This window comes from Sparus aurata, chromosome 11, assembly GCF_900880675.1.
Source record: "Sparus aurata chromosome 11, fSpaAur1.1, whole genome shotgun sequence".
Lineage (NCBI taxonomy): Eukaryota > Metazoa > Chordata > Actinopteri > Spariformes > Sparidae > Sparus > Sparus aurata.
This window is the reverse complement of record NC_044197.1, coordinates 11,041,794-11,063,142: the sequence shown is the minus strand read 5'-3', so window position 1 is coordinate 11,063,142 and position 21,349 is coordinate 11,041,794. Positions and strand designations below refer to the sequence as shown.

At 43.6% G+C, this 21,349-nt stretch overlaps 1 protein-coding gene across 1 annotated transcript in view; it reads right to left on the bottom strand.

Moving 5' to 3' along the window:
- Positions 1–11,865, bottom strand: part of fgf22 (fibroblast growth factor 22) — a 30,024-nt gene extending 18,159 nt beyond the window's left edge. Inside the window, exon 1 of the mRNA XM_030432949.1 lies at positions 10,781–11,865. Coding sequence (XP_030288809.1) covers positions 10,781–11,153 — 373 coding nt within the window. The 5' untranslated portion in view covers positions 11,154–11,865. The remainder of the gene's footprint in view (positions 1–10,780) is intronic.
- Positions 11,866–21,349: the final 9,484 nt, after the last annotated feature.

Genomic DNA, 21,349 nt, shown 5'->3' with positions numbered 1-21,349 from the left:
AGGTTAACGAAGCCCACGGTGCGCTCGCCTATGGTACTGAGGGGCCGCAATCTTGCCGTCCAGGGGGCCTCTTCTTTAATCATGGAGGGCAGACGGCCTCCAAATCATGCATCACATCCGTAACAAGCGAACAGCAGGCTATCAAAGGCTTCACAGATAGTTACGAACAGATCTGCCCGCCGAGAGCTTTGTGACTCACGGCTTCTGCAGTTTCCTGAACTCTGGTACCCTGGGAGGAGCAGGCGGGATCCACATCAAACTGAGGTCATTCCCCTGTGCCACTTAATTGCAGTAAGCTGGTGTGTCGCATCTGTGGCTGGTTTGGATGGCTGTCCAGACCAGACTCAGCCACCCTGAGTGGAAACACAATCAGGAGAAAACAAAGGCCCTGTTTACGGTTTCCTAACTTCTTTTACCCTGGGCTGTCAGTACTTAACTCTTCAAGTAGTTACTGAAGAACATCCCGTCTGGTCCAAAGCAGCATTCCCAGTACTTCTTGATCAGAGGAAAAATAAGTTGCCGAAGCTATTAGAGCCCCTTGCAGGTGACAAGCATGTGAGTGTGGGTAGCTGGAAATGTACTTCAAAGAAAATAAAATATGAAAAAAAAAAATGCTTCGACTGCGCAGGCTGGCGGACTGACTCATGCTGTGTTCATGCGATGTTTCACTGGGAAATTTGGGGATTTTTTGGTAAATTCATTTCTGGAAGCTGCCATATATCTATATTGTTGCTTAATAATTCAAAAACCAAACAAACATAGGCGCCTCACATTTCCTACAATTGGCTGTTTGAAGGTCATATTAATAACATTTTTATGTTGGCAAATCATTTTTTAGAACTGTTAAATCTACAGAATATAAGTATCATTCAAAACACTATTATGATTGTGAATGAATAATTTAAATTGTTGGGTCCAAAATGATTGTTCTTGTTTATTGCTCTTTAGGAATTCTGATGGTGCAAAAGGGCCCTTTTGGATGTCCCTATGGTAGATAAAACATGATTGAATGCCCTTCTGAGAGAAAACGTGTTGAAATGCCCTCTTTTAATTTTAAATATATCACGACTTTCTGTGTGTTGGTGCCCCCGTCATGCACGAGGTGCCCTTTTCCTTTTTTTTTGCCCCTGCCCCTAAAACATTCTGAGTCTGCCACTGCTCGAGACTAAAATTCAGCATATCTTGCCCTCAGCTGCTTTGATGTTGACCATTCTTTTTAATCAGTTTCTTACGAGTCCCCCAACCTTATCCTTTACTGCACCTTTAACTCTCAAATAACCAACTCAGAAATCATGAAACTTTCTTTAGTTGCGACTGGCTGACGTGCTGTTTAGTAAGAGCAAAACTTTTATTAAGAACTGAGATATTACTTTTTTCTTGTTTGTTTTTTTGCATGTAGTTCTCTATTAAGCCACAGTCTAACAAACCAAGTTAGTTTTGGAGAATACTGCCAACTCTAAGTGTGTGCGTGTGTGGCTCAGGTGTGCAGCGAGGTTCCAGTCAGTGAGCTCCTGGACACAGAATATTCTCTCTGGCCTGAGCCTGCCCCATATTTCCATTATTAAAATGAGACGGGGGCATACGGGGAGGTGACAGAAGGCACAAGAGTGAAATCAGGGCCCTGTCAGAGCTGTCACTTGCTCCACTGGCCAAAGGGCCCTGACCCCAATCCTATCCACTGCAGGGGAGGAGAGGGGGAAATGGAGACAGCAGCGAGATAGATGGTGATTGGTAGAAAGGGCGAGACAGATAAATAGAAGAAAAAGAAACAAGAGGATGATAGTGAAAGATATGTGTATAAACAGTAGGCGAGGAGATATGGGTACAGAAGGAGAGGATTCATGTAAAAGCAGCATTATCTTTGCAAAGATGTGGTGAAAACATGGTGTTTTACATACACACTTGCATACTGTCTGAACAGTTATGAATGAATGCAACTATAAGCAGCAGAAAATTGTTGACCACAATGCAAACTTTCCCAAGTCATTCATAAAAATTTCGCCAACTTGCCCAGATGAAATTTGGTAAGCAAAGCGACGGTCAGGACAAAGGTCTCAGGAGTGGTCCGGTGTACAGTGAGGGCTTTACTGTCCAACTCCAACTGTATCTCTACAGTGCTTCATGCCACCCGCTGTGGTCTAATGAGGAGCATGGCCTTCCAGACGGGGAAAAACACCCGTGTGCACACGAGCATACACATGTCAGCGTGCGTTCAGACACACACACACTCACGCATGTGTCTGAATTGAGTGCGAGGTAAGGTCTGGTTCATATTAGCCATTAGGGAAAGGAAACACACATCTTTTTCAGTTTAGGGTCCACTTCATGCTCCTGCAATGGCACAAGTATAAACACAGGCGCATGCATCTTAAATGTACGCACACATTCAAAGAGCCCTGACACGATACTCACATCCTGCTTGTGTTCGTTTAGAGAAATGGCAGGTATGGGTGGATGTGTGTTATTCGAGTTCAGAGAAGACACTGTACGGCCTCAACCTGCTGGTATGCACAGACCTGCATCAGAGTTGCTGTTTTTAGCCGTCCGCATTTGCATTAATTATCCTACTTTCAGGAAATGCATTTGCAACACGGATATTCGGTCCAGACAGCGACTTCTCTGTTTCAGTCTTCAAAGCACGACAGCTTCAGCACAGAGGTTGTTCATCTCATGGAACAAAATCTGACAGACCATTTGTTTGCTTTCATAAAAACTGTCATCTAAGTCCAAGACAACTCAAAACATCACGTGTTAATTCATTTCTTTTTCTGTACAAGTAGAGATTTTACCCTGTTCCCATCCAGTTGTAAGTCCGTATGGTCTGAAATTCTTTTTCGTGACCCACGTACATGCTGATCTGTACTGAGGTTTTAAGATTTAAATGAAAAAAAAATGCTGTATGATTATGATTAACACTTTGAACAGTGAATGATTAGCACTTAACGATATTCTGCTTTCTAAAGTATAAAATACAACCATCGCCATATTCACACTCTTATATTGTCCAAATATTCTTTTTTTGCCCCACTAGCAGCACAGCTTTAGGGGTGGCATCAGTTCACCTCTTTGTTCCAGAAATATTTCAAAAACTACCATTATGTATACTCATTAAAGTTTGATTTAAGAATTAAGAAATTCATGGTCTCCAGCAGATAAACCCAACTGACTGTGGTGACCCCCTTGCTTTTCCATTGTTTTTATTCTGGTGTAATTTTGTTTTTTATTTCAAGTATTTGATAGACTAACGTGGAATTTAGATACTCATGGTGCCCAGAGGATAAATCTACAGATTTTGCTGATTTTTTTTACCTTCCATTGAGTGATGAAATTTTGGTACAGACATTCATGGTCCCCAGAGGATACACTGAACTGACTTTGATGATTACTTCACTTGTCTTTTGGTGAAATGTCGTGAAAGCTATTAGATAAATTATCATGACACTTTGTATAGATACTCGTTGTACCCTGAGGCTAAATTTACTGACCTTTTGGCCAAAAAAAGCTCAAAGTTTTCAGTTATTGTTTAAAATATCTCCACATCTACAAGATGGACTGGCAAAAAAATTAGTTGCTCCCCGGAGGATAAATCTCCATGATTTAGTAATCCCATTACCTTTCCCCGAGCACCACCTGTTCACAATCAAAAACGTACTTTTCTTTATAATATTGTTAATAGTATTATATGACTGTAGATTCTTAGTCTTGTTTATAACTGCTCTTACACAACTTTAAACACACAGAAAAACATGATGTAATAATGCAGAAATATTATATCATCGCAGGCGCTCTGGTGCAAAATATCTAACGTGCTGCAGAGAGCGGTTATTTATCAAAAATCTGTCATTTGCAGATATGAATCTCAGAGCGACGCAGCAGCATGTCTCCAGAAAGGTGTCAGGAGTAAACAGATTTCCAGTCTATTACACATATCCAGGAGCTGTTAACTAGATTTTTTATGACTCGATTGCCTGACAGCGAGTCAATATTTAGCAACGGCGATTGATGGGCAGGTTCTGGTTGCTCCGTTTGTGCGTGGGAGTTGTGAGAGAGATTAAAGTCTGTTCATAAAGTCCACGGAGTTCCTGCGTGCTCTCGTGGATCTTATAGCCTCACAGGGAAAATAAAAGGGTGGGGAGCCCCGGATTTACCTGTATGTCACCTAGGAGAAAGACCGATTTTACGGCCTCTTATTACTTCCTTTATGATCTGGACTGAATCTGACAGGGAGGGATATGTGTCTTTGGGGCAACAGGTGCATTACATTCCAGCTATTATTGCTTCCTAGTCCCGGGCTCCTTGTGATTTTAGGTTAAATCTGAACACCTTTAAACTCCCGTACCATTAGCCAGTCAGCCGTAGCTGTATTTAGGGATGCCAAGTTGTTTCTTTTTTCCCCTCTACAGCAAGGGGTTCTCTTTCAGCTTCTTTATTCCTGGGCCAGTGGTTAAACGCCTTCCAAGACATGATGTCTGGCTCGGTTTGAGCAGGGAGGTGAGAGGCTTTATTGGAAGGGTCAAAACAAAACCATTAATCTGTCTTGGTCTATCTAAGGCTGAGGCAAGACCTGTCTCCCCTGACTCAATGGGCTGATTACGTCAGTGTGTGTGTGTGTTCGTGTTTGTGTGTGTGTGTTTGTGTGTGTGTGTGTGTGTGTGTGCTTGCAGGGTCTGAGATGTGAGTGGCAGCTGCTCCTTGGTGAGAATTTCCTTTGGCGAGTGATTTCAAACATGTGGTGCTGCATGAGTAAGACTAGCTGGCTGACTGTTCCCAACTGATCTAATTAATACTCATTTTACACCTTACCAAAAAAAAAAAAAAAGCACACACAGTAAGAACACTGCTAATGTGTTCTCAATGAGGGAAAGGGCAAAATCTTCAGCCATGTTTGAAAAACCTTACTGCTTGGCTGTGACCAAGTTAATATTGCGTTGCCTTACTGTAATTAACTGTGGCTCATTACAATGCTGTATAAAAAACCTAAATCATGGAGGGAGCAGTTTTTGGATGGCCACAGATCATCAGGCTCACGGGAAAAAAACGCGGCAAACGTCAAGGTTATTTTTCCTGGCCGAGAGAATATTAAAAGAGTCAAACCTCAAATCTTGCTCTATTACACTCTTCAATTATTTTCTGGTGTTTACACTATTTCATCCTTCGAGTATTTAGAAGTTGATATGCCGAAACCTTGTATTCATGTCAGAAGCGTTCAGGAACATCAGTGCAAACATCTTCTATCAACGGCTTTAAGATCCAAGTAGCCGGTTACTGGCACTGTGAAGTCTTCTCTTTTGTGTTTCCCTTCACACCCACAGGATGTTCAGAGCTGTGGGATGCTATAACTGAATTGGCTGCTGGAGCCAAAGTCAGACTCTATAAACCTGCTGATGAACCCAGTAAATCCCAGAGAGGAGCCGCCGCCAGACTGCTAAAGGTTGTTAGCTACTAATTGCTACATTTCTCGGGCCCATTCATGATATCAAACCCTGGTGGCAGAAACCAGGGATGCTCGGCTAATTAGGGTGACACTGACACTCTTGTCCTGCGACGTTCCCAGGACGGTGATAGTGTGTGTCTGTGTCTGCATTTGAGAGAGAGAACTAACGTGCATCCGTGTGCCAGAGATGTTTTATTTAGCCTTTCGGCCTCTTAACATCAGGAACAGCTGGCAACGGGTTGTTTTTTTATTTGTCTCCCACAGGCTGAGGCCATGCACTGTCCCTATTGGGGGCGGTGGGGGGATAATAAATGCATGATTCGTGGGATTTTACCCTCCTGTTGGCATCCAAAATGTCCACGAATCCCTTCTCAGTTGAGACGACCCAGAGGAAACTTTACATAATGCCTAATGAGCAACGGGAAACGCTCCAGCACTCCTCTGGCCTTTAATTTCCACCTCAATACTGAGCAGAGCACGCCCCAGCCCTTCTCCTAGTCTCATTAACATGAGCATTCTCCCGATTCAAAACACCAAAGACTTGCTTCGGCCAGGTGCTTCCCTCTTAGCCCCTCCAACCACGGTGCTGTTGATCCAGTCACACGTCCCCACATGAGCCCTACCAGAGTTAATGGTGAGTCATGGTGAGGATGGCCAGGACAGAATGAACTTCCTAACACCTTTAAAATGGCAGACAGCAGAGCACAGACATTTTGTAATGTCTGTCGCTTTGGCATGTGTATGCCATTGTCCCTAAATTGCAGTGTAGATAACACTTGAGCTAACGATGGAGAACAGTGGTGTTTTTGAGCCGGAATTTGTTGTAATAAATTCCTTGTGGAAACATTTAGCTCCTCTGTACTGTATTGTTTAGGGCTCTGGTTAAAATAATGTCTTTTGAAGAATGGTGAGTACTTAACAAGGGCTTGAGAGTAGTTTACTGTATGACTATTTATGATATACTTCCTGTGTTTTTCCTGAGATTTACCCATCCTTCAATTTAAACGGGTTGCACCAAACAAAAATAAGCAGAGAACAAAAATAATTCAAATACAAATTAAGCAAAATGAAATAAACAGATCAGTGTGTAAGTTTGATATATTGTTTGTACCATTAACAGCTTGTGATGCTAAAGTAACTTCCTGTGTTGCACTATTTAGCACTTTTGATTGTATGGCTCTACAAATATTCCTTTGCAATTAGCATACATGTATCTTAAGTCTTAGCCAGGAAAGGTATTTTGTGGTATGTGTGATATCCCAAACCTAGCAAACACCTACTTACTTACACATCCAGCAGTTACAGAGCAACATTACCCAGCAGGCAACGTAACCTCTGAAAGACACTGGACTCCAACACTGCAGAGATGTCAAATTTTAGTTGGAAATGAAAACCGAGTTAGATATCTTTGAGCAAACCTTGTGACACTTGTGTTTTGACGGGAAGTCAGAACAAAACTTCCTAACCCTAACCAAGTGGTTTTTATGTCTGAACCTAACCAGACCATAAATGCAGCGGTGTCACAAGATACAATTGAAAATTTAAACCTAACGAAACGTAAAGTTGCGACATTAAGAAATGTGAGGTTTCAACATATCCATAGCCTGCAGAAATGTACTTTGCCATACATTTATTCCAGCAACTGGGTTTTGCTGAGTTTAATATTTTCATCACGGCCGATGCTGCCTAACTGGTCAAATCTTTCAGCTAGATTTAGTCATCTGTCTGCAGCGCACGTCCTGTCTTTTTCATATTCAAGTCAGTCTCTCCTTGGCGAGTGACACTTTCCCCTGTCTAAAACAAGTTTGAATAATTTCAACAACATATTTCAGCAGGGTGGAAGATTTTCTTCCCATGGGTCCCATCCAAGCCAAATACACTCATGAACTAGGAAAACTCTCACATCAAACAGCGAGATGTTGCACACCAAGGGAAATTTGGTAAACACAACACGCCCTGGCTGTGAGAGCCGCGCGGCTGCAGAGGCAGAACGTCCGTGGTGACTTCTGCGATTATTGCGCTGTGGCGAGGTGACCTTATTTCCTAAGGGTGAACGGGCTGTCACTACCTGGAGGCTGCACAAGCGTTTGATGCCTTCAGCCACACACACCCAAAATGTAACAGTCCATCCTTTAAAAAAATGGGATGACAAAATTCAAACATAACATTAAAATGTATGCAGTGCGGCATGCCAAGGAAAACACTTCTAAGAATTTCGAAGACGAAACGGAAAGAGGGGAATAAATCTCCAAATCGTAATTAAAGCTGTAAAAGTTCAATTAGCCCTGATGTATTGATTGAGTTTGACTTGAGTGACTGTACACACAGAGCAGTCTCTTTTCCTGCACTCTGCTCTCTACTTAGCTTTATGATTTGCTGCCGCAATTGATCATGAAATGGTTGCTGGGTGTGCCCGCACAGCTGTTGTGCTGTCTAATTAGCAGGCTGTGACCGATGACCTAGGACAGGATATGATGCGTACCTGCCTCTGGAGCTTTTGTAAACACTTGGGTGTGTTTTTCCCCTCGATCCTTCGCTGCCTTGCCATAGGTCAAAAGAAAAACATGTTCGAGGCCCTCCCATACGGCCCCTCAAAGTACTGTACTTTGTCTCTTCTGGTGGCTGTTTCAGCAAGTTATTTTTAGTAAGCTCGATGATCAAGTGGTCGGTGGATCTATATTTAGAGCTCTCACGAGCTGTGGCCGAGTCACTTATCTTGTCCGATTGCTATCTCTCTCGTTTAACTAACAAATGCGGTAAAGTCTCCGTAAGCGCAAAGCATGCTCCGTTCTGATAACAAAGCAGATACCTGAAACGTTAGTGTTTGTGTGTGTTTCCGCATGTGTGCTCACATGACATGACATTTTTCCTCAGGACACTTTGGAGATGGAACTGATACACACTTGGCCTGTCCCGTCCGTCGCTGAGGTGAAAGTTTTGAATTTCGTCGCGCGCAATCCTTCCATCAATAACATCTGGCTGGGCAGTGACTTCTCTAGGGTCCTTTTGCTTTTCACACGACCAGCTAATTCCTCACAAACTGAAACTCCAGGGGGATAAACAACAGTGCATTCATTTATCATGAGTGTTTTGTAATGTATTTCTCTATCTCCCCTCAACCTTGTCCAGTCCTTCTCCCTCTTCCCTCAGCTGTTCCATGCCCCTGCTTCACTGGGATTGATACAATATTTTCCAACCTCAATTAGCAGAGAGCCTGTTGACTAATTCCAACTGTTTTTGCACCTGAGAGGGAGCTGGGAGCCCGGGCTGGAAAAACTGAGTGGGGTGGAGGTGAGGGACGGGGGCCTGGGTGTAGCAGGCAGAGCTGTCGGGGCAATGTAGCTGTGTCGACAAGAGTGTAAGGGCAACACAGAGGACAGAGGAGGGGTCGGCCAGACTGCTGGGCAAAAGTTGCGTGCAGGCTCAGGACAGCCCTGAGCTCAGCTAGCGTGGGCTAAGTCGGGCAGGGAAGCGTTGTATCTTGCAGAAAACAATGGAATAAAACACGTAATATTGAAAATTGAGCACGCATCGCTCAATTGGCCAGATGGGAAAAGATGTTTTGAAATGTGCCCTCCTTCCTGTATGAGACACCGGTATCTTTGCCACTGCCCTTGTCATTAAATATGTATGACTTCCTGCTTGTCCTGCCACCCTAATCTATAGCATGGCTACTGTAGCAGTATGAATATATCGGTGAGTCAAAGTCTAATTAAAAAGCCTCCTCGTGCGACGGCAGTAACGGTAGCCCCCACAAAAAACAGAGCGAGACCTCAAACCAGCCTCAAACCAGATCTGCCCCATTGTGAGGCGCAACCACAGACTGACCACAGGGTGACCACTGGTTTGGCGTCGTGCTCGGTTCGGGGTGCAGGTACACACCCTCCCCTCGCTCTGTGTGAGCGCAGAAAGAATCGTTCTTTCCACCAAAGGAAATGAGAGGACGATGGCTCAAGTGTATGAGGACATTACTTTTGAGGGGGACTGCACTTTTTCATAGAGAGCTACTGCAACCTCTGAAGCATTAATGACATGGCTATGGCAAGAAACGAGCATGGATTTCACAATCCGCAGGCACAGGCTCTCTGAACACTAATTCAGACTCCTTCATGTTGCCAAATTGCTACCAGTCTTCCAGCACGAACTCTGAAGTGTCAAATGCGAGCAAAGTTCGGGAGTAATATTTTATTGTGGTAGCTGACATATATTACCCCTATTATGAGAGAATAATGTCCCAACTTTGGGTCAACATTTAACACAGTAATAATTCATTTCTGCCAGTGTGGGTGGTTTTAAAGGAGTCTGCCAGGTGACTAATCCCGACAGGTTAACAAATGTCATCCAGTCTGCAGCTTGGAGCTTGGTGAAACAGTGGCAACAGACAGACTGGCCTGTGAGCTGGATGCAGCAGCTGCTCCTGCCCCCAGTAGCTGTGTGGAAAAACTCTGACTCACCCACTGGTGTAAAAAGGCATTAACGACCAAAAACATAAATATTACCGTCGAAGGCAAAAAGAAACGTCTCCAAGGGCTATCCAGTCAGCCAGTGACTAATGGAGAAGGAGGTCAGATCATGACCAGAGTCGGCTCATCTGACCTGGTCAAGCATCTGAAAGACACCCATTGATAGACACACTGAGGAGGCACGGCTGCTCTATGAGCCACCTCTTCTCAGGTGTCCCTGAACCACTTTCCAACACGAATCTGGATCTATCTGGAACACATGCTCAGTACAGCAATCACTTTGGGAAGTGTTGTCCGGTCTGAGCAGGTGCTAAGAGGCAGAAGGGGAGCTTACAATCCCAAAAGGCTCTAAAGAGAGATTTACTACTGTGAGCACGATTGCCAAAATATGATGAACAGCAAATGGGTCCGTAAAAGAAGTTCTAATACCAATGCAGGTTGCATGAGGCCAACAAACCGCTTTAAATCTGACTGTAACTGCGGTCTTATTACTGAAGACTAATCAAGCTGTTTGTGTTTGTTGGAGGAATGTGTTTCTGCGTACACCTGCTACTTCTAAGTGATGCGCTCTCATCACAGTTTTGACAAGTTAATCCCTGAAACCGAAGCTTTAAGCCCAGTTTGCATCACCAACTGATGCTCAACGTCTCTCCTCAAGTCAGCTTTCTTGTGCCGGCCGTCCCATGAGGTGCCTAATTCCACACTAGGGCATTCCCTTCTTACCTAGCAACGCGCCTCTCATGCTCTAAACACAACATAAATAGCTCAGCAGTAAATTAATCATAGGATATCCCTATGAACCGCTATAAAAAATAAACAGATAAGAAAGTCCAGCCAACACACATTTGAATCTAGGTGCACTGTGGCCGTGCCAGCTACTTACTGTCTGCGTAGTTTTTCCTCCGAGTCCCGTCCACCTTGCCTGTTTTGTCAATGCAGAGGAAAAACTTGTTGGCAGAGTAAAGTCGCCGCAGTCGGACGTCACCCTCTAGATGATTGTAACTGCGAGTGTGCCTTTCCAACGTCCATGAACAGTTGATGCCACTCGCCAGCACCTGAAGGGGTTCATGCCCTACCCCAGGAGGACAGGCCCCTGTGGCAGTGCCAGCGGTGACCAGGAGCAGGGTGAAGCATGCCAGGCAAAGAGAGGCTGCACTGGGCAGGGGGAGAGGTCGCCCAGTGGAGGCTGCGACAGTGGAGGTGCCAAGGGCAGGTTCAGGACAGAGATGAGCTACGGACGGCGTCCATCTGCACATGGTGGGTCAGACTCCCAAGGTGCACCTTGTGCAAGCTGTAGGCATGCTGATGATTGGAGGATGTCCCAGTGGAGGGATGACAAGAGGGTGGGGGTCCTGAAGTGAGAAGGGAGGGAAATGGCACTCGCAGCAGATCCTCTGGATGTGACAGGCGGCCAATCTCCACTTTTGGGCTGACAGCAGGCCTTCCTACTGCAACAAGCTCGTCGAAGTTTCTCCAGTTGTCATCCTCAGTCTTGCTCCCGATTGCGTTTGCCCGATCCTTTCGTGAAGCGACGCAGTCTTGTGAATCCACCTTTAAAAGTTCATCTTTAGTGCTGCTCCTTGTTTCTCTGTTTGTCCTCCTCCTTGGACTGAGGTCTTCTGTCCCTGTGCCACAGATAAAGTCCTGGGATGGATGAGGATGCGCATGTGTGTGTGTGTGTGTGTGTGTGTCTGTGTGTGTGTCAGTGTGCCTGTCTGTGCGTGTATGGATATATGTGTGTTCGTGTGTGTGTGTTTGTGTGTGTGTGTGTGTGTGTGTCTGTGTGTGTCTGTGTGTCTGTGTGCACCTTGTGATGCTCTACCCTTTCCAGCTGAATAGGAACAAGGTGCCTGTCTGAGCTGCTGACCCGTGGCTGAGAGGGAGTTGAATGAGGGTTGGTTACTGACTCTGTGCAAGTGTGTGTGTGTGTGGGTGGGTGTGGGTGTGTGTGTGTGTGTGTGTGTGTGTGTGTGTGTGTATGTGTGTGAGTGTGTGTGTTTGCGAGAAAGAGAGTGTGTGATACTGAGAGGGGAAAAGAGAGAGAGAGGGAGTGAGCAAGTGAGCGAGTATGGGAGGGAGAGAGCCGGTGTGTGTTTGCGACAGAGAGAGAGAGGGAGAGAGAGGGAGAGATAGAGAGAGAGAGAGAGACTGAGTGTGTCTGTATGTGTCAGAGTGAGCGGCAGTCAGCGAGTGTGTGTCAGCTAGCACGGGGCAGTGAAGCAGTAAGTGAACGGCCTCACGCTCTGCTGTGTGCAGTCAGTCAGTCAGTCAGTCCTCTCTTCTGTGGAGGCACCGGCTGAGTTGTCCTGCATTTTATCCTGGGCAGGGCCAGCAGCATCTAGGGGGTTGAAAGGAGGAGGGTGGGGGTGGTGGTGGTGGTGGGGGGGGATGGGTGGGGCCAGCGCACTCATTCATAACCATTTCAAACAAATGAGGAAGCCCGCATCAAACGCCGTCCCCCTTTTTCTGTTCTCTCGCGAAAAAAAAAAAATAAAAAAGTTCATTCTGTGAGAAAAAAGTTGTTTGCTTTTTCACCTGAGGATTTTATTATCCTCTTCTTTCTTGTTTTCGGTCACAGACACCTGGAAAGACTTACGTCCCCTTTCCTATCCCGTGACCTCTCCTGTCTTCCCCCTCGGCGTGGACGGCGAAGCATTTTGCAACACGGTCAAATCAGCTCCATTACTGTCCAGTGAACCAGCTAGGAGACTGTTTTTTGACACCTTCACTCTCTTTTCTTCTCCCTGGCCACATGGGGCAAATTAAGGGAGCCTTTCCGATTTCTTTCTTTCTTTTTTTTACGGCTGCTGGTTTGAATCATCAAGCAGTCGCAAACACAGAGCAGGTTGCGGGAGTGTCGGCAGAGTGAGTCCAGATGAAGTCTGAGGGACTTTCTGATCACCTGTGTTAATATTTCAATGAAACACCCTCTCTGATCTTTGCTGTTTCATTTGGGAGGGCAGGACGGAAATGAAGAACACCTTTTTTTGCGACTTCCCACACTCTTGTCTGTTTTTTACAACCCGTATAATGAACCTGATTAGGGCAAGGCATGAACACTCAGCCATCCCATTCAAGCTAACAGCACTGGCTCTTTATGTTGAGCATTAGCTAAATATTTCTATTTCAACAATATGAAGAAGAAGAACAAAAGCATTTTACACCAGACTGCATTTAAGAAGAACCTTAGGACATTTGGGGATTTTTTTCATTTGCTTTATTTGTTTTCTTGCCCCCAGTTGAATGAAAAGATTGATACCACTGTCATACTTAATGATACAGTAAAGTGATACAGGAGCTGCAGTCAGTAGAGACTTAGTCTAGTTTAGGATTAAAGGGGCTCTACGTAACATTTTACATATATTCATTTTTTTTGTTTTTATTGGCCATACAATCTCTTTGGCCTATACAAGCCAGCTGATGATTTGTTAAAGTTGTTTAATGCGGCTGCTATTCGGGTCAGAACATATGCAACAGCTTATAGTTATTTAATGCATGTGCTCGATGTGCCTTGCCTCAGTGTCTCAACAGAGAAAGACAGTAGTTAACACTAGTTTAGAAATGGAGTCCGAAAACATAAACTACTGACACACAAAGCCCCTTTAGGACATAATGCATGGTGCAAAAGCTCCTCTGGCTCTGTACAAAGGTTATAAAAGTCCAGCAGAAACTACAAGAACTACAGAAATGTACCAGTCATGGCCAAGACACACTCTGCACTTAAAAAAGATAAACAAGTAAAGAACCAGGAACGGGGGGTAATATTCTGAGAAAAATCAACCAAGCCATTCTGGTTTCATTGAAAATAAGAGAAGCCTTAATCTTTTCTGGCCAACAGTAGTTTGTGTCATCTTAGAAATACATCATCAACAAAAACATCTGTCCTTTTCCAAATCTGTTTTTTAATTTAACACAGAAATAAGGTGGATGCAGACTTGGCCGACTTCGGTGACATTTGCTAACCGTTATGCGTTAGCGAACTAGTTAGGTAGCATTTTACTGACATTAGCTAACCTGAGACATGAAATTGATTTAGGTTTATCCTACCAAGCTTTTTCAACCGTTATTGGAGCACATATAGCGAATATGGGCAGACTTGGAATGAGTCAAAATATTCCTGCCTCCTGTGGCTTAATCTTTTTTTTTTTTTTAACCTACACACCCCTAAAGTGCCTTCAAATTGTACAGAAAATATTTTGTTTTAAATATTGAGCTTTAGATGTGCTGGTAGGCAGATTTTGTTACCTTTGGACAGAGCTGGGTTCACTGGTTCCCCTTGTTTCCAGTCTTTGTGCTAAGCTAAGCTAACTACTTGCTGTCTCAAGCTACATAAACACCGAACAGATTGGTATCTATTTAAATACTGAAGCTTTTTATCTTTTGGTCGCAACTCAGTACAGGCGCTGTTAAGGACAGCCGTGGGCTTGATGAAAAAAAAAGGGAGAGAAATAGAGAGAGAAGATCCAAAGGTTCTCAAGTGGATGTGTTCAGTTAGCATTGACAACTACCTCCCTTTTTTTAAAGAGTCCCTGTTTCAATTACGAGTACCACCCCGGGGCCACGCTTGTCCGACGCTGGACGTGTGATTGAGGAATATGTGCTCAGAGAGGGTGACAGTCACTTCACACTCTGTAGCTTGTTAACTGCCCCCAGAGACTGGCTGTCCCCCTAGCCCCTATTTAAACCTTACCATCATAAAAAAAAAAAAAAAAACCTGTGAGAAAGAGACCAGTCACCTCTTTCACTTAACTCCCAGCCCCCAACTCCCCCGAGCCATTCCTGTCTACCTGCCGCCATGCTCTGGTCCCTGGTGCCCACCAGGCTCCTCATCAAAGCTACTTTCAACACAGATATATGTGGGCCCTTCGTAAAAAATCAGTCTTTCAGCACCAATCAAAGCACGCTGTTGTCTGTGAACTTCCACTGGTTTTATCCACTTTCAGGTTCTTAACTCTTCTTTTTCTCTCCTCATGGCTCTGTCCTTGAAACTCAAATATGTTCTGCTGAGGTTACGTTTTATTCACCGCCTGGGTGAGCCTTTTAACATTACTGGAACTGGTGGAAGTTCGAGTTAGAAACAACGACGAGCAAGATAAAAAATTGGAGAGAGCACAGCAAATGTGTTTTTTGTTAGTGTGACGTTGTTTTTCTTCAGAAAAAAACATGTCTATAGTTTTCAGGACATCTGAGTGTTTGCAGGCTTGGCTCAGTAAGTGATTTAGAAATTCTCTCTCTATTGGCACTGCAATAGAAAATAATATTTCCTTTAAAAAGTTATATATGTCATTTGGATTATGGAAATTCAAACACGAAAATTAAAATTCCATCCATCCATCATCTTTATCCACTTATCTCTTGCAGGGTTGTAAGGAGCTGGAGCCAATCCGAGCTGACACAGAGTGAGTAGCGGGGTACGCCACGGCAAAGGTCGCCAGTTTACACAGGGCTGAGTCTCCATTCCAGTTTGTCAAACTATCTAGCTTAATGGCTCTGGTCTGACACCAACCCACAGCATCAGTCACTGGCAGCCTGGGAATGAAACTCTATCTAACAACCAGCTACATTTCTCCAGAATCACTTTAAAAGTTGCATAGTGTAACTTTAGGCTCACGGTAAACACACACGCATACACATTACAATGTGCTGCCTCCTTCCCGCTCCTGATCGAGGCAGATTCAGATGATGCTTCCAGCTAATAGTCCCAACAGACTCCTTACCGTATGTCAATGATAAACTCTCAGACACGTCATGGAAGTCACAGAAGTTAGTCTAGTTTATTCAAATAAGGTTCAATTAAAGAAAAGTGTTTGTTTTTTTACATTGAAATAATCTCGTCTGTCTGCTCACTTTCCTCTAAAAAGGAACAATTTGCGCACACTCATTACAATACATACCATGAGTATAAGATACATCAGAAGTTAAGTTATGTTGTTATTTCATCACGACTGAAGTTTAAAGCAGTCATGTCATGGTAGTAGACCTTTCCTTACAGTACAACGCAGGGCCTTGCGTTATAACAAAACACGATGGATGAAATTCAAATGACATACTTATCTGTTGACTACTGTACAGTATGTGGGGAAAAAAAGAACATAACAACCGCCAGGAAGTTCCAGTTGTCCCTCCTTTGTTAAAAATTCCCCGTAATTAAAATCATACAATCACTCTATGTGCTGCGCAACCTCTCGAAAATCAGAGAGCCCCCTGAGGTCAACAGCAAAGCTCGGGCCTCGTGTGAGTGTCAGATGTGGCAGCAGATTGCTTTGTGGTGTCTTATGAAGCAAATGTTTGGGCTCTGAGCTCAGTGCCCGAGCGGACAGGAGTCTGATGTATTTCTTTGTTAAATGTCTTAATGTGCAATCTCTTAATGTATGCCACTGTGCATCCATGTCGCTTGAATACGCCAGGAATCTATAGGATTTCAAGGTCGTAACACATAAATGCTAAGTTTAAGCTATCCTTGTTTTCAATTGTCAAACTCATTTACTATTTATATTCAAATCAAGTGAGCACAGAAGCAGACACAAGGAACCTCTTGGAAGATTAATGCTTGCAGCCCTAGCTAGCTCTTTGCTAGTTGTGCTCTGAGTAAACACTGGTACAGCTTAGTTTATGGCTGCGAAAATTAGCTAATTAGCAGTGGACACAAATTACAGCTGAGGCTGAGAATGACAACCTCATGGTGGAGCCCCATGACCAACAAAGTCACTAGAATTTATCCTCAGGGGACCATGACTGTAAAAAGAAATGATCTTTTTACAGTCATGGGGCAGAAAAATTAAGCCAATGAGGAAGTGCCAAAAGCTGTAATTCAACAAATGGCCACATTAGGCTGGCTCAGAAAATGAGTAAAGCTAAGTTAGCTAGCCGCTAACTGCCCAGCTAGCTGTTAGGCTTCATTTGGACTGCCTCAGCCCCATCTCTTTTCCCATTTTCATATTGGCTAAGTGTTTAGCGGAGTCAGGATATGCCAAGATGCACCAACCACAGAATTCTATGGTGTTGTTTTATACAGTCTGTTTTTTCCGAACCAGCGTTAGCAGACCGACACTGCCATTCCTAGAGCCCTGCTTGCTGCCATTTAGGATGTTAGTACCTGTAACTACAACATGCCTGATGCGTGTCTACCACAGATGTATTTTGGTATTGAGTTGAGTTGAGTTGAGCTGAGTTGAGTCGAGCCGTGCCGTGTGGGTGTGCCCTGAGCTGAGAACACCGCTCTTTGAGCCAGGCACCCAAGGAGGATGTTCTCAAGTGGAGGAACCTAATCTTTCCCAGCAGGAATCCAAGCGGCTCTGTAAGTGTATGAATAGAGATAATATCTCTATAATGAGGCCTGTTTTGTACCATCAAAGTCTTCAAAAGGGTCTGAAACCCGACCTCCCTCCTAGCACTGACAATCCCTCAGTAATAGCTCCCTATTATTAATTGTTTTGCCGGCCTGCTAAGCCCTTGTCTCCCTCTTTCTCCCTCTTGCTCTTGTAGTTGTGTTTTAGCAGCTCACCCATGACCTGCTGCTTTTAAGTGCACTGACATTCTGCCAGTTTGCAACTCAGTGGCAGGAAGGTGTTTGTTTTCCTTTTTTTCACATGAAAGTGTTTCCAGATACACAGCAATCTACTTTCTCTTTATTGTAGAAGCTAAGCTTCGGAGAGTTACATCATTCACATAGGGAAATTATCTCACACATATTATTCACGGGTAGTAAATGCTCATAATTTCAGCGATTAGGCAATTTCTCCTTTCAGCATGTCCAACACCGCCTGTGTTGTTGGGTCGGACCCAACGCAGGTGTGCTTCGTATCTTCGAGCTGCCTGCCGTGGTTGGCTGACAAACATCCGGACGTGGTTAAAGGAACTGACCCGACCACCCCAACTAAAAGCCGCTGAAGAACACGGCCCTTTGCATATCCCGCTTCGTGACCATTGTCTATTGTCAGCGGCATTATGATAAGCGGGTCGTCTATCTGATGCTGTGAAGAGTTCTGAGAGATCCAGCCTCCCAGTTCTTCACAGGACAGCAAGCGGAGATCCAACCGACCGATAGAGCTGCATGCAAAAAATGTGGCTTGTCAGGAGTGATTAAACATCTGATGTGTATCAGATGCTCACAACAGAGGACACGTCCAGAAAAGGACTCGGGCTGGTGGGGATGGAAGAAGCACTTTAAAAATCTATGCTGACTCGGCGTTTCTTCACTCTCCTAATTGATGCAGAAGCTCTGCGTGAACGTTGAGGTTGACCTAACATTATTAAAGTCTTAAGTATACATCATTCTTTCAAATGATTCTTTTGAGACACACTTATAAATAGCAGTGTGACACATCTTAAGACATTTTATCTGACTCACTAATTCAATCCATCTTAAAATGCTGGTGTGGGGAAAAACCAATAAGAGCCGACTGAGTCACAGCAATCCAGTAAAGGCTTGTGCATAAGCCTGGAGGATCATTTTGATATCTGTCTCTCCGTAATGGACAGTAATGGATGCAAAGTGTGTGATGTGATGACTAATATTTCATAATAAATGATAGCATCAGTCCTCTGGAAGTCGGAGCTGACTGTAAAAAAGTACTAATGTGCTTCATGTCTAAGCTAAACAAATGTTTAATAAAGTGTTCTAAATAGGACTCCTCAGATGTCACATATGTGGATCCTCACCGTGAAGTTCTTTAAGAAACACTTTTTCTACACGGTGACAGGTCACTAATTCCATGTAAGTGGCGCAGACACACACACAAGAGACTCACACGCATGCACAAACACATGCCAAAGGCATTTACCAACACAAGCATCTCACAGAGAAGTATCTCCATCAAAAACAGCCCTCTCTCCATCTGTTAAACAAATAGGGAGCCCCTACAAAGGTGTGCAAAAGAATCCACATGATCAAAGTGTATGAGAATGGCAGCCTTGTCCTGGCCTGGCCATTATCAGGCCCCATGAATGCCTGTCTTCTCCTCTTTTGTCGGTCGAGGCATTGACAGTCACTCACCCGGCAATGACTGTCACACCAGCGCAAAGAGCCAGCCGCCGACAGGGGCCAACCACATCAAACGAGGCTGTCAAGGGGCCCTGCTCGTGAACCGTGGCAACAAACACCTCCTGATCCTCACCTACAGCTCAGCAGCAGACACCCACCGCTGTGCTCTCAGCCACTGCCTCCACTGAGAAAAGATGTACTGCCTGGACCTCATTTCCCTCTTCGCAGCCCCCCTTCTCTCTTTCTCTGCTTCCCTCTGTCAAGTAGTGCTTGTGTTAACCTCCAGCCTGCCGAGACACAAAGGGCTGCTAAAGTGTTTAAGAATGCTTTATGGATGCATGACAAGGGGAGGCTGACACTGCTGGGGGTCAGAAAGTATACAGGATGTGAATGAGATACATTCAGTTTTTACTTTCAATTTGGAGCTGAGTCACACTTGATTTAGCCTGTATGAGGTTTGAACTTCCAAAGTTGACTGGAAAGAAGAGGACAATAATTTTCAATGGGCTGTGACAAGTGCTTTGGTCAAGTCAGCGTGAGTGCAGGTTGCATGTGTGCACTACCAGCTTCAGATTACATTAATGGTAATAAACCTCATATGCAGTGTTGTTTCTCAATTGATGATAAGTTTATGTTACATAGCACAATAACTGTAAGGTCAAAAGTAGGTCCTGCACAAGTCTTAAGAGAGTATTCATGTAGGATTTTGTTCTGTTCTCAAGCAGCAGTTTCTGTACAAAGTAGCTTGAAACATTGTGAATGTCATTTGACATTAATTGTAATATTTCTTGCAAAGGACTTATGCGGCTTTTCCAGCTGCATATTTATGATTTATGACTGCACAATAAACCCAGGTGCAGGAAGTCACTGTGAGTGCTGGACTATCAAGTTTCCACTTATTTTCTTCTTCTTATAACCGGTACACAAGAGTATGATCATAACCCTTTTCAACTAAGTTATATACCAAACCAATGATTTTTAAGTAGCATGACAAATATGTTTGACATCTGATGGATGTAAAATAACACAAGTGTGACTTTAAATGTCATAATATGATCCAAAACATGTCGCTTGTGTAAATGTAGGACACTCGTTTTTCACCTTGGTCTCCTGTTTGACCTCTCCTCCCGCTTCCATCGACTGTGATGAGACTGCCACCTGTAGGCCAAACATAGTTCACTATTATTTCAAACTACTGTGAGGTATAAGAACATTTTAGCCACTGAACAGGTGGACAGAGAAAGCAAACCTTTATTTCAAGTATTTAAAAGACATCCTCAATGTGACTGTTGATTGTATACGAAACAAAACTAGATGGTAACAGATGGAAACTTTGTATAACACGAGCCTTGCTCCTGACTAGCTTGTTTGATCTTAAAATGAAAAAAAAAAAGAAGTAATTGTCAGTATACACCTTACCAGTTACATTAATGTTCAACTGTCCAATTTTAGTCTAGGCAGAATTTCTGAAAATGTGCTTATTTAAAGTCATGGAGGCATTTTGTGAATATTTATAATATACAAAATTTCTAGGGTTATTAAGGGGTGCTGAATCCAAATCTGCTGTATATGAAGCTCAAAAATGCCCCAAAATGCCTCAAAATTTGAGAAATCCAACATGACCACCACCGCCAGGCTGAAATCTACTTTTCAGTGTATCTTTTTGACTAAACAAGGTAAATACATGAATTAAATGTGCTTTTGTGGGTTTTCCTACATGAGCAATCCGATGGCATATTCAGATTTGAGATGTAATGTGAAGAAACTGCTTAGATATTGCAAAAATAGTTGTTTAGTGAATAACTGCTCAGCTATTATTTTTCTTCTTATTAATATTTTTTTATTATCAGGCTTCTTTTACTTTGTATTTTGTTTTGAGGTCAAACGTGCCTTAATGGAACCATGGTCATCCCCAATTTGACATCCTGTCCTGATTTAGATCAAATGTCAATAATCAGCTTGAAAGTCATATATTGGGGATGACCAGGGTTCCATTACAGCACATTTGACCTCAAAACAAAATACAAAGTAAAAGAAGCCTGATAATAAAAAAATATTATTAATAATAAAAATTATAGCTGAGCAGTTATTCACTAAACAACTATTTTTGCAATATCTAAGCAGTTTCTTCACATTATATCTCAAATCTGAATATGCCATCGGATTGCTCATGTGATTTTAAACGTATTGACAGCTGAACATGTAAATCCAAAACCATGGCCAGGTGAGTCTACTTACTTTTGGCTTTCCACGCTTTACAGCTGACCCTGATATAGGTTCTAGTGTACAATGACATATCTCAATAAGCAGTTAAATAATTAATTAGCCACATCGAAAGCTTATCCCAGCTGTATTGGGTGAGTACATATGACGGACACGTGGTAAATGCTAAATCTTGATAAGCATAAATATTAGCACATTTTCACAGCTCGATTTATCTGCGATCCTCTAACCACGCCTTGACCTATG